The 14134-nt window shown below is 40.5% G+C and overlaps 1 protein-coding gene across 1 annotated transcript in view; it reads left to right on the top strand.

Moving 5' to 3' along the window:
- The first annotated feature begins 317 nt into the window (after nucleotides 1-317).
- LOC114060205 (transmembrane protein 68-like) overlaps nucleotides 318-14134 on the top strand; it is a 16579-nt gene continuing 2762 nt past the window's right edge. The window contains exons 1-4 of the mRNA XM_027889526.1: nucleotides 318-353; nucleotides 6303-6633; nucleotides 8016-8180; nucleotides 10884-11077. Coding sequence (XP_027745327.1) covers nucleotides 6306-6633; nucleotides 8016-8180; nucleotides 10884-11077 — 687 coding nt within the window. The 5' untranslated portion in view covers nucleotides 318-353; nucleotides 6303-6305. The remainder of the gene's footprint in view (nucleotides 354-6302; nucleotides 6634-8015; nucleotides 8181-10883; nucleotides 11078-14134) is intronic.

Genomic DNA, 14134 nt, shown 5'->3' with positions numbered 1-14134 from the left:
GTCTCAACTCAGCAGTCAATGTCACTCTGAAAGTTTCCTTAATCACCGTAGACATGAACTGGCTAGAAGCACATCCCGAGGAGGCTTCTCTTTTCCAAGCAGGGAGCGGCATCGAAGGCTCCGCGCGTCCCCGATCCCCCTGTGATGGGAAGCGGCGTCTCCGCCCCGGCGCGCCCGGGCGGGGCCCCTGGCGCCCGCCCCGAGACTTTTATGGTTGAAGAATTAAAAATGGAGATTTGGGCTCTCAGCCCCAGCCCCGCCTCCTCGTCCCGGACGCGGGGGTGGCAGCGCTTTTATCCCGGGACGGGGACCCATCCGCGGGGTCCGGGGGACGGCGCGACCGCTCAGGGCAGGTGAGCGGGGCGGGGTACGGTCCGGGATGCGACGGTCCGGGATGGGATGGGACGGGATGGGATGGGATGAGACGGGACGGGACGGGAACGGAGGGCGGCGGGGAGGGGAGACTCTGTCGCCCCGCGGGGAGCTAGAGTCGGGGGAGGGTCGGGCAGCGTCTAAGCACCTCCATGCTTCAGCCGCGATCCACTTTCAGGGCCCCTTAGCGCCTGAAATTAGAGAAACCCTCCGAGTCTTTGCAGTGTTGATGTTTGGAAACGTTAAATGACGTTTCCAGGTGGAGAAAAAGGCGCTTGCTGTATTTCACTTGTGCCTGAGCAGGACGGGTACCAGCACTGAACACAGATCCTGCTCCTCATACACCCTCCTCATACACCCTCTTCATACACCCGACCGTGTGTGCTCGCAGCTCAGAAAGCCAACTATGGTTGGCCTGCATCCCAAGTGGAGCCAGCAGGATAAGGGAGGTGATTCTGCCCCTGTAGTTCACTCCAAGTGTGAGACATCACCTGGAGTACTGCATCCAACTCTGGGGTCCTCAGCACAGTAAAGACATGGACCTGTTGGGTCTAGAGAAGGACCACAAAGATGATCAGAGGGCTGGAGCAGCTCTCCTGTGAAGACAGGCTGAGAGAATTATGATTGTTCAGCCTGAGGAAGAGAAAGCTCCTGGGAGACCTTATGGCAGTGTTCCCAAGAGGGCCTACGAGAGAGCTGGAGAGGGACTTTTCATTTGGGTATGTAGTGACCAGACAAGGAAAAATAGTTTACACTGAAAGAGGGCAGGTTTAGGTTAGAGGTCTGGAAGAACTTTGCTGTGAGAGTGCTGAGACATTGGACCAGGTTGCCCAGAGAAGATGTGGATGTCCCATCCCTGGCAGTCTTTAAGACCAGGCTGGATGGCGCGTTAAGCAACCTAGTGGAAGATGTCCCTGCCCATGGCTGGAACCAGATGATCTTTAAGGTCCCCTCCAACCCAAACCATTCTATGATTCTATGATTTTATTATTCCAGGTTTTACCTGCCACATTTCTGGGAACTGAGCTGAACAAGTATGCTTGGTCAGGAATAGTGCCTAATTTCCACATGCTCAATCAAACCTGAGTGGGAATTCAGTTATTCATATTTGCTGAGGCTGTAAATGTGAAACAATACTCCAGGTTAGGTATCCCCAGTGTGTGCAAAAGGTGGAATGACTAAAAAGCTGGGATACTGGGCACTATAATTGCTTGAAGTTTCTTTCCTGAGGGGATAGACCCTTCACTTTTGGGTTGGATGTACCAAAGGTAGGAAAAGCTATAGAAACATAGGAGTGTAGAAGGAGAGTGGATGTATGGAGACAAATAAATTGGGTGGTGACAGGGTGAGATCAGCAAGAGAGTAATTTTCCATGAAACTGCCACAAAACATCCAGGAAATGTAAAACTGGAATTTCATTTACACTGAAAGGTAAAATGGAGAACTGTAACTGTTAGATGACTCCCCTTGTGAAACAGAGCAGTTGAGTTTGACCGAAGAGTAGGAGCCTGCCACAAAACAGCAGGTGTCAAAAAATTATCTCTAGAACAGTCTGCAGTTACTTTACGCTGATCTTCCCACTATGCTCTACTATGCTACTGCCAGGAGCAAACTGGTGAGCAATAAGACCAAGATTATGACCTTTCAGTCATTGTTGAAAGCCAGAGACAAGGTTTTAATTTTGATGTAATAGATGTCTTGTGACAGCTTTGTTCTTCCCTAGGATTATAGTGTTGGTAAGATTATCCTTATCAGCAAGAGCTCAGGATCTGAACAACTTGTAGTACAGGAGACTTTTGTTGAAAGGGGAGCTCCCGTTTAAGTAGGGAGACAGTAGTTTCATCTCTCTCTGATATCACCTGTAATTTTATGTTGTAGATAAAGCTATTACTCTGGAATTTGATGTGCTTTATAGGTGGAGCCCAAACAAATACCTCATATGTCAACGCACATGTTGTTCTCTGTAAGAACAATGAAATCACTCAGAACGGTATCTTCAAGGCCATCAATAGATAACATGAGAAAAATGTAGACAATTGAAAAAATGTTTGGGGTTTTTCAAAAATAAAACACTATAACCTCTTGCTAGCCTTTTATAAGATATTCAGTATTGAAGAACATTGGAGCTGCTCCTGGCTCAGATTTGATAAAAGCAGAAGAAAAATTTCTCCCTTAAATATTGAGATTTGGGGCAAACCAAAGCAGTTGCGAGTAAATATGTTGCAGTAACACTCTTGCATTGTCTCGTAGCGCATGATCAAGGAGGTTTGTAGTAGTAGCCTTGCAAAAGTCACTCAAACATAGTAACTTTCCTGTATGGTGTTTGATAGAGAGAAAGCTTCAAAATTGTGTTTGTGGTTTCAGCGAGGGACTGGTGAGAGTGAGTAGAACATGTCCTGTTGTAGTGGCATTAAAGAGGAATGCACTTTCCATGCTGGATTCATATCATATGGTCCAAAACCCAGGATGCAGGGTTCAGTGATCAAAGTTCATTCTACCCTTACGCAATATTGGAGGTAGTTTACCACTGCACTGAGTGAGCAGGAACCGAACCATGGTTGAGCAAACAATTTCCAGAAAAAGCCATACTACTTCTAGTTTTTCCTCAATTTGTCAATCATTCATTCTTTCTCCACTCTTGAATTCAACTGGAATGATGTTGATTTAGCTTGTATCCCACGCACCCAGCTAGCTGGTGGAAGGTGAACTCACTCCATGTGTACCCAACTACTTGCAGGTGTCTGTGGTCAAATCTGTACTGTTAAAATCTGCTTTGTGGGTTTTTAAAAAGTATGATTTTGCACATTGAAGTATTTTATTTTCTTTCTAAAGCTTTTTTCAGTGTCTACATTGAGCTTCAACCCAGAAATAAAAAAGTTAAGATCTTCATTTATACTGTAGTCTGTGAGCAAACAAGGTTAAAGGTAGTGATCTCCCAGGCAGCAGGTGATTTTCTGTTAGATAAATATTGGGGTGGAGGAAGAGGAATCAGTGGGATGTTACGTTGTTTACACTGATCAATGTAGACATCCTATTAATACTAGAAGAAAAATTCAGAAAATGCTGAATAATGTAGGATGTAGACTCAGTTCTTTTTTGATACAGATTCTGCCACTGACGGGTACTTTTTTGTCGTGTTAGTTGATAACATCACCCATTTCATATGTGCTTCATTTAAAAGAGCTTCATTTTTTAATAGAAGTTTCAAGCATCATCAGTAATATACTTGCATAATACCCATAGGTCAACTTAAGTTTGAGCTGTTCCCAAGAGTGGCTTTGCTTGTGCCAGCATTTTCACAGGCATCCTGTTAGCAGGGAGACCAAGCTGACCTGTTGGAGACCAACCTGGGGGTGAGAACATACAGCAAGGGGCTAGTGGAAGAGCAGCTTTCAAGTTGCAGCTTATGTGTGGCTTAAAGCGACTCTTTGAGAATCCCCTAGTAAAACTGTATGTGCATGACACCTGCACAAGCTATGAAACCTCTACTTCCTTCAAAGAGTGGAGGTCAATTTGTTTACAAGGTCTGTTTCCCACAAAATTACAGAGTGGCATCAGGTACCTTCATCACATACCAGCTTCTCAGTTATCTTGCCAGAAGTTTATCTGGCTGCTGAGTCTGCAGTTACTTGTGTTTGGGGGTTTAGGAATAATCTTAAATCCGTTCCAGTCCTCTGGATTATCCCTAGTCTTTCGAGTTACTAAAAATGGGTATCAAGGGGCCTGAGGGAATTTCAGGTGGTTTCTAAATGAATGTTAGGTACAAGAAGATACCTGGACTTGTTAAAGTGTAGATTGATTATACAATCTCTTGTTCACCAGTGATCCATATATCCAAATTAATCCCCATATCATACAGGGGTTATTATTGATGCACTTGCTGTGGATATGAATATTTTATCTGTGATTTTAAGACAGTTTTGGTACGGGCTGTATTAGTTTGTGTTCCAGATTTGAAGCCCCCATAATGATGCAAAATCTGTTCACTTCCTTTGCCCTGTGTTGCAGGCTGAACGAGTTATTCCAAGTACTGCTCAGTATTTCTGATTCAGTAGCCTTAGACAGGCCATTAACGTGGCCTTCTCCTGGGCTCTGTCAGCATAGCATGCTTTGCACACATTGAGGATTTGTAGTCCTTGTTCTTATCAGCAACTTTAAGCAATTAAAAACACTATAGAGTAGCACCACACCACTAGCTTTATTCTTCTTGAGCACTGTCTCAACAGAGATTTTAATGTCTGAATCATGCAAACTATTCCTTTTTTTCTTTGATGTTGTTGATAAAATCTCTTTTCAGTGACAGTTTCCAGGTTTTCCTATACCTTAGTCAGGCATCTAAAGGATATAAACACTCATCAGGATATAAACAATTCTATATTAATTCTTGTGACTTTCTTTGTCACACTGGTTTCATTTGTTTGCACCATGCTGAGCATCTTTTAATACAGTGCTTACTTCCTTTGAGCTTCTAGTTTACTATCCTCCCATGAAACTGTCTTTATCTTACACCAAGAGATTCTCTTCTGATTCTCTCCCCCATCTCGCTGCTGGGGGGAGTGAGCAAGCAGCTTTGTGGTGCTCAGCTGCCTACTCAAGTTAAACTACAATGGTCCTTTCTGGTGTCCAGTATGGAGTTCAAAGGGTTTGAGATAAGGACAGATTTCACTGGAGTGTGCATGACCAAATTTATAGCTACTGCAGCTACTCAGTCCACAGGGCTTGTCATGGGGCTTGCTTGCTTTACAGAATGTTAGACTCTAGTGCTTGTTCGTGGCTGCTTTTTGCTTTTGCTGTTTGCTGTACTGCTTCTCATCCTTAATTCTGAAGGGAGCTGTGCTTTACACCACTCCACCCCTATGTTCTACTCAGGGCTTCAAAGAAGGAAGGTAAAAGTGGAGTGAGTAGGATGCAGCAGGTTTGCTCATGTAAGTGCGCAGCTGAAGACATAAACTCAGAAAAGTCTGGGCTTGCTGTATTTTACGATCTTGGCACTGACTGTGGCAATTGTTTCTTGTAGGTACTTGTTCTGGTGTTGGAGCAGAAAACTTGTTAAACCAGTAGCAGCTTGATTGAGGCAAATAAAATCTGTTTTCAGTTATGGATTACTGAACAGGATTGCGATGTTTGAGTCTCTGGCTAATGCTCAAGAATCTTAAAAGCAGCCAGCGGTGCTGGAGCTGGAGTGCTCTTGCATTCCAGCTTAACCACTGCCTGTTGTCAGGCTGGTAGGGTCTGCTGTAGGAACAGACTAACTAGAGAGCTCCATGTGGCAACCATACCGATAGGGCCATGGAGCCCTCTTGGCCTTTGCTAGGGCTGGAAGATTGGAAAGAAGGGTGTGTTGGCATCGTTGTATGGATGAAGGGCGAAGAGCTGCTTTTCCCAGTGATACCTGCAATACCAAATGCTGCCACAGGCACTTACAGGATTTGTGAAGGAGACACGATTGCCCTGGTTTCACTTGCTGGCTCCTCAGCTGCTCACTCTGCTGTTTGGTCCCCTTACTGCCAAACTGAGGGAGCAGGAGCCCAGGCTGGACCCTCTGCAGAGGAGAGCCCACACCTCTGGAAGCAGTCTTCTTGGCTAACACTTCTGAAAATACTTACCACTTACCCTCTTCTGAGATTCTAAAACGTAAGCTGCACTTACACAGAGAAATAATTTGATCAGCCATGTTGTAGGGATCCTGAAGCTTCCTTGGACTCCAGCCCTTCTCCTTTTAACCCTGATTATTTGGCTGTATAAAAAGGATCCATAAGCACATACAGTAATCTCATACCCGGTAGCTAACTTATCATGACAGAGACAAAATGTTTGAACCTGTGCTATGCCAAAATAGGCATCAGGTGTATCTACAGAAAGCTTTTTTCCTGAACTGAGAAACTTCCATGATTAGAAACTACAGCTGTTTTTTTTCCTTCTCCATGCAGGACATGATAGGCAGAAAAGAATCCTGCACCTCAGGACAGATACCAATGACTGACCCCGGCTGCCTTGTCTATGGACTGGAAGGATGGCCTGTTGTGGAGTTCCTGAAGCAACACCTTTTTCATGTGATCATCGCCTCTCTGACAATTAGTGCAATATTAGCTGTTTTTATAGTTCCTTTAACAATTGTCTTTTTCATTTACCTTTCTAATATTTCACTTTTAATATATCAGAGGAATAGTGAGTTAGAAGCAGATCCCTTGAGTAGTGCTTGGGACAGAGCAAGGAAAACCATAGCAAGTTTTTGGGATATATATGCAAGAATATGGCATGGTAAGTATGACGTGACGTGTCTGAAGCTTTGAATTACAGCAAGTAGTAAATACACAGTAGTTTTAATTTTAATTTTTTCTTCCAAATGGATGCAAATAAATTACATTTGTTGTACTTTGTATAGCACCTAACCCAAAAGTTTCTCTGTATATGGTATCAGAGTGAAGTGCAGTGTTAATGTTCTAGTTGGAAATGTAATTACTATATTTTTAGTTGGTAAAAACTACTTTGAGTTACGACAAAAATAATTTCAAGAGCTGTGTGGATGAAGAAGCAATTAGATATCACATCCAAGTTTGTACTGTGACAGAATTTAAACACTAACCTGATTTTTCAGTTTCGTTACATTCAGCCTTCAGATACTTTCAACACACCCCACTGGGTAGGAAAATCCTCAGCAGCCTGCTAGGCTCTTGTTCTTTCCACAGATGTGGTTTAAGACTATCAGCAAGGTAACTTTAACTTTGCCATTCTAAGGATGAAGAACAGTAGCTGTTATCTATGTTGTTATCCTTCCCCACAGCTTTCCCCTTAATTTTTGAACATCCTGCATATAAAAATCGCACCACTTCTTCCTAAGACTCTGCCTGCTCCAATCCCATCCGAACAGCTCATGACAGGAGCTCTAGCAGGCATGGAGAAGTAGGCAGACAAGGTGGAACAGAGCTCGTAGTTGGCAGAAGCTGTGGCTTTCCCACGCCCTTTTATGCATCAGCCTTCTAGTCTGGCTCCACCTAAAACCTAACTCAAACGTAGGAAGAGCCAGGACAAGGATTCATAGAAGTCCATGTCTGTGAGGAAATTCCCTCCCACTGTGAAGTGACTACACTTCACTCTTGTGCAGAGAGCCTCTCTTTGGGATCCTTATAGATTATGGTTTCAACGTAAACATCTCACCATTCTCAAAAATAGAAACATTTTATTGTGTAAAATCCCAAACTCATTATTCTGCCTGATACAGAATGGAAATTCATACTTTTGTATTTCAGGAAAGCATTCAGACTGTTTGCCTCTAATTCTGCAAATGAATTGCTTTCACACCAGTTAGTGATTATTGTAAAATTATTATTATTATGGTACTATGTACTGATAAAAGTTCCTAATGGGAAATGATTATCACTGGGGAAAATGTCAGGTTCAGGTCTCATCTAGTGATTAAACTGATCAACAAATCAGTCCAGTGATAAGCTGTGGTGGTTGAGGGACTTTATTTTTGCTATTGACCAAACGTTCCATCCAGAACCTAATTATTTTAAAAGCTACAGCAGAGACTTTCACAACTCTCTGGAAGTCACTTAACAAAGGACAGTAAATGGTTTTCTTTAAACTGCCAGATGATTTACAGATATCATTGTCAGTGTATTATTTTCCATCCCAAACAGGTTATGAGCTTCATGGTGTGGAAAACCTACCAGAAGGACCAGGAATTCTTGTGTATTACCATGGAGCTATTCCTATAGACTACCTTTACTTTTTGTCTAGGCTGTTTCTCTGGAAGAAAAGACTTTGTCTGTCAGTAGCTGATCATTTTGTCTTTCGTTTACCAGGTAAAAACATCTTCTCTTGTATTTAAGCATTCTGGATTCACCTAAGCTGTTGCTCGTTTTGGTGAACTTGACATTTTAAACGCTTTACTATGCTTTAAAGAGAGCTTTCAAACTAAAAGACTTTAAGCTTTTAAACAAAAAGCTGGTAGATGTAACTGGAGAAAGAGGTAGAATATCCTGTCATTTCAGTGAAAATGCTGGTAAACTCTCCAAAGCCAACAAAGAGACATAAATTCCTTTTGAGATGTAATGTCATGCCTCAGTAGAAAGTGCTGGGTAGGACTCTATTATTGATCTAGTGTTGAGTGGTCAGCAGTGGGCTATGAGTGCAGAAGAGGTCAGTGAATGGTAGGATATCACTTACCTACTTGCCCTCTACATTGGGTAGGCATTGCAGTGGAGTATGACTGTGTTAAAGATCTTACTGCTGAAGAGAGTAATACTGGCCACTGAAATATATTCCACACACTGAACACTGAGAAGAAAGAAAGAAATAATTCCATCATGAAAAGGAGAAGATATAAAGAAGCAAAAAAATTTCAATTTTAGAAAAACAAGGCATAAAAAAAGAGCATCCAAAAGGAATATCAGGGAGATTATTTCAATGAACCTTTATACTACTTATATTGAAAGCTATTATAATAATAAAGAGTAAAGGAAGCTATTTAGAAGGACACTCTTCAGAAAAGGAAGTTTTGTCCAAACACTGAAAACAAGTAGCATGAAGCAAGTTTGGTGCAAAACCCATATTCAGGCACCCCTAGAAAGATGACAAGAATTTTCAACAAGCACACTTAGTAGGTACTGTGTGGTACTAAGCACATCAGAAGTATGAAGTTATCAAGAGATCACTGGCTTTCTAGAGTACCCACAAAAGAAGAGAAAGCTCAGCAAAATGTTGCAACAGAGACTCTTTTCAAGGGATAAATAAGGGGGCACTGTTTCAGACTGAAGTGTCCATAGCACAGATTTTTATTAAAGATGTAGAGTACAGCATAGTCAGGACTATGTAACACTCTCAGATGTGCAATTTCTGGACCACTGATGTCTGCAAAACATATTGCTTTAATTACTTTCATGCTAGAGGAACAGAAGGTGCCCAATACGGTGTCAACCTATAAAAAGGCTACAAAAAGGCATTTGGTAAAAAAGACCACAGATAATTGAGATCAGACCTCTCCACTGCATTACTAGAAAATGTGGCTAAAAGTAATAGCCTGAGCATAATTTCTCCCTAACCTGCTCTACCACATTGACTTGCTTTTTGCAAAGAAATGTTACACTTCACGAATTGGTTCTTTAAAGAATGCTCATGAGAATATGCTGAACCTCAATTCAATTTATGTGTAGGATTAATCACAGTTATAGGAGAATTCTTCTTGTGAATTAATAACAGAGTATCTGCAAAGTAATAAAGTTACAAAAAAAGGACAATGATGATCAGAGGCCTGGCATGGCTTCCTTTGAAGAGATAGTACATAAGATAGAAGTCTTGAACGACTGAGGGATACAAAATTTTGTGTGATCTGGAAAAGGGGAATAAGAAGTGAATATGGGTTTATGTGATACATTATAATTCCTAAGAGTCAAGAAAGTTTTAAAGCCAAGCAAACGAAGTACCTCTTCACTTAATAAGGTTACAGCATTCCTGACTGTAGGATAAAACAGAAATATATATATGAATTCACAAAGGGCTTAAACAAATTCAGCATCTGTCTTTGACAGAAAGATCTATCAAACATGGTACCTTGAATGAGATTTAATTAAATTACAAGACTCAGCACTGTGTTTTCCATTCTCTTCCAAAGTTTCTGTTGCAGACCTTTGCCAAACTTGTACTGATAAGCACCAGTTCTGGCAGTCCATAGATATTGCTTATGTTTATTATAAAAAAATTTCTCTGCTAATTACGCTGTCCAAACAATGAATTTGCAGATTGAGGAAATGCTTGTCTGCTGACACTTTGTATGGGAATTCCAAACTAGTATATTTAAAATGTGAAGATAATATTAGAAAACATGGAATGCTTCCATGATTCTAAATCTGTCTTTTAGAGAAATCCCAGTTATGGAAGCAGAGGAAGGAGTTTCATTGGAATATTCATGTGGTGCTGAAATTGGCCCGCTGACTTCTGTCATCCATGCATCTTTAAGAGTCTTACAGAAGTCCAAGTTGATCCACATAGCTTGCAATTTAACCACAAAATACTGAATTTAGCAACTCAAAAACTCAATGTTTAAAATGTTAAACATCACGTTTTCTTTTAAACAAAATAGCTGCATGTCAGGTATTTATTTTTGCAGTAATCTCTATTGTACTCATTTTTTTCCCCCTGTATTAAAGTATGTAAAAAGAAGGAGAGAGGAATAGACACTTGTTTTCAGATTCCTAGCCATGATGCACAAGTTTTGCTTGCTTAATGGGTGTTTTGATAATTATAGAAAATAGCATGTGGAAACATTAGTTTATTGAGGTGCTCCTGATAAGATGGTTCATCTTCATAACATTTGGGCAAAAATATATTGTCATGTCCTTGTCATTTTGCCAATATTTCCTCGGCAGGTGTCTTACTTCATAAAAATTTGTCTTAGTCTAAATATATAGGTACTAGATTTTCATTTAGCTGTAATCTGGTACCTACATGCAAGCAGTGTTTGTGATAAATTGTTATAATAATATGCATTTGCTACTTATTTGTTGCAGGACTTAAATTATTATTGGCAGTGACAGGTGTTATACCAGGCACCAGGGAGGAGTGTCTGCTTGCACTGAAGAATGGATACTTGGTGTCCATCTCACCAGGTGGAGCTAGAGAAGCGCTATTCAGTGATGAAAGTTACCAACTCATGTGGGGAAATAGAAAAGGTTTTGCTCAGGTTGCTCTAGATGCAAAAGTGGTGAGTATTATTATTATTATTATTATTATTATTATTATTACTACCACTAACAATCCCAGTTTATACCTTTTGTATATATGATTCATTATAAAAGGCAGTTTAGGAGTATTTGTTGGAAAATCTTCCAGACAAAAAATGTGGCTGAGAAGTAAAGATGTCTACCTTTTCACATCACTTTCCTTAAGCACATAAGGAGGAAGGATTTTGTGGAACCGTTTAACTTTTTCTTGACTGTTGCAAAGCATCCATCTCTGCAGTTCCATCTCTACACTTTCATCATGCAGGTATCCAGTGTCTCATCTTGACTGTACTTCAGAGATCTTCATTGTGGTCCTTCTCCAGATTGTCCTAAGGTTTCATTCTTTTTTTCTCATCCTACTAGGCTTACATCCTAACTAATTCTGTATACCCACTCATTTTCTTATGGCTCTTTAATGTATTATCCTTACCTTTCTTTCTTCTCATTTATCCTGGGAAGGTCTAGGATTTTGTCCTTACCCTTACTTTTCTTCATGTTTGTGAAAGATAGCATCAGCTAACCCAAGGTGCGTCTACATCAGTGTCGGAATTTGAATCATGTGTGCACTTTTGAAGCAGTTTTTTCATTTCACCATTCTTTCATTCACATCAAGGAACATGTTAGAATACCTGAGCTTCATTCCATTTGGCTGAAAATAAACCAGGAGTGGGATCTAATAGTCTCCAGTCGCAAATGGGCATTCAGTCAGTGGTACAGTTTCAGTTACAGTTTCCATATGGATGATGATCTTTGCATACGACCTTGTACCTTCCATCTAAATCCACCTGTGAGACTGTATCTCACAGGAAGTTTATTTGGATTGGTATACAGCTGAATGAGCAACAACCCTGTCTTTTTCCTAACTGCCACTTCTCAGCAGCAGCAGCAGCACTAGATACAAGTTTTCTGCCTTAATTTAGACTCAACATACCCGGCGCTTTTTGTGTCTGACAATACTGGTGCAAATCCAGGTTTCATCTGTTCTGCCATGAGCTTTCTGCTGCATTCTCATGAATTGCACAACCATCAATTTTTTCCCCATGTTCTTATGAAAATCTCATAAACTGCAGTGCTCTTAGGCCTTCCACATAAACTTCTCTGTCTATATAAGAGAAGCTGTACAGAGTTGAGTTCTTCCCATGAAATTTGAATTTCTTACCACCCCTGTGCAGTTATATCTTTTTCTCATGCAATCCAATTTGTTGCTTCTCAAGCTTTGTTTTGGTGTCTTGTTAATAACCTGCCACAGATGACTTGAATGGGGATTTCGAAACCACCTTTATATATGAATAGATGTTCCCACTCTTCATACAGTATTACAGAAGTTCAATAGCTCTTCCATTGAAAAAGCTGAAGAAAAACAAACAAAGAAGGTAGTTTCAGCCTCAGTCCTTGCCTACAGGTTTCCACATTCAGTTTCCACTTCATCTTGTGCAATTACTCTGCTTAACTGGAGTCAGAGAAGGAGAGTGTTACCGTTTATTGTTATGACTCAAAGTCATCCTCTGGGACATGTATTTGTCTCCATCAAATTTAATCTATGCCAGGGGCCTGACCTTCAGAAATACCCTCTGCCTATGGCTTGGTTTGAAAGGCTAATGGGGAGGGTTGATTGTTTCTGGAGATCTCTGAATTTTATCTGTGTCAAAAAATTGGTTTCATTCTATTTAGGTAAAAGATAAGCAGAGACTATGGTTTATAAAATTCTCATGTATGTGCAAGGGGTTTGGACTACTTGATCTCCAGAGGCCCCTTCTAGCCCCAGCTATCCTGTGATTCTGTGATTTTTCAGCTGGCTGGTTGTGATCCAGCTCAAATTCCAGCACAGCAAATATAAATCTGTGGGTTACTGCAGATCTGACTGTGCTGCTTTACAAATCTAAGATTTTGTATGTGTACCTGTTTTTTCCAGCTTAGGGACTAAAGGTTGCTGCCTACTCTGTACCTCAATGGCTGATCATTGTATGAGAATAGCTTCTGTAGATGCCAGATTTCTTTATAGCCTAAGATGTATTCCTCTCGCACTATTTCTAAAATTTAAGGTGTTTTGTCTGTGTGACAGAGGGTTTCAAGCATTTTACATGTTAGACATACAGTATTCAATCAATAGCTCAAGCCAACTGTGGTATTTTCAGTATCCAGTAGTTACGTGTTTTTAAAAGATATTACTGGTTATTTTTAAGGGGTTACATCTAATAATTTGCCTTAATTTCTCATTCTGAAGGGTTTACTATAAAAACTTTATGTGTGTTTGATATTTTTGCTATGTTAGGGATTTCTTTTCCTTTTAACTGTTTCCATCACTTTGAGTTACTTGTTAGGCTCTAGTTAGGCGGTTTTCTTGCTTGTTTTTCTCTTATCCTGGGGTTTCTGTTCTCTGGTAATGATTCTTAACAGCGTAAAAGTCTTCTTTCATTACTTTATGGACAAGTAATTCTAACAACATGCTCAAAATATGTTTTAAAAAAGGAAAGGATACAATAGTGGCCAAAAAAATCACTGCATCAATCACTGTCAGTTTGTCTACAAATTGTGAAATCTTACCTTAGGCTGTAAGACATACTGTTTCAAGTGTAGGTATCTCAAGTGTGTTTCTTTTTAGTCACAAATGAAGTTAACTTGTTCTCTAACTGCCTAAGGATCTGCCTTCCAGAAGGTGTGTAGTCCAGGTCAGTGAGGACATACAATTGCCTTATTTGTCTGAGGGATCTGCAGAAATATTTTCCAGTGAAATATTACCCAAACGTGACAGCTTCAGTGAGACCCTTGTTTGAGAAGCAGATGAGCCAACCATGAATGTCTCTAGTTGCTTTCTGCTAGACTTCACAAACTGAATACTCTCCTATTCACCACTCATGATGAAACCTTTAGACAGGGAAACTGCAAAACTTCATTTATGTTCCAGTCAGTGGCAGTGCAATAAATATGTAACATAAAAGTTCCATAAACCCTAATACAATGCCAGTAATTTTCCTTACAGATAGTGGCTTTAAAACAGATACTCGTGGGAGATGAGAAATAGAATTTTATTTCTGTTC

Source organism: Empidonax traillii, unplaced genomic scaffold, assembly GCF_003031625.1.
Source record: "Empidonax traillii isolate 1590-97213 ecotype Southwest subspecies unplaced genomic scaffold, ASM303162v1 scaffold264:size1143063, whole genome shotgun sequence".
Classification (NCBI taxonomy): domain Eukaryota; kingdom Metazoa; phylum Chordata; class Aves; order Passeriformes; family Tyrannidae; genus Empidonax; species Empidonax traillii.
The sequence above is the reverse complement of the archived record's forward strand: the minus strand, read 5'-3'. Positions and strand labels throughout refer to the sequence as shown.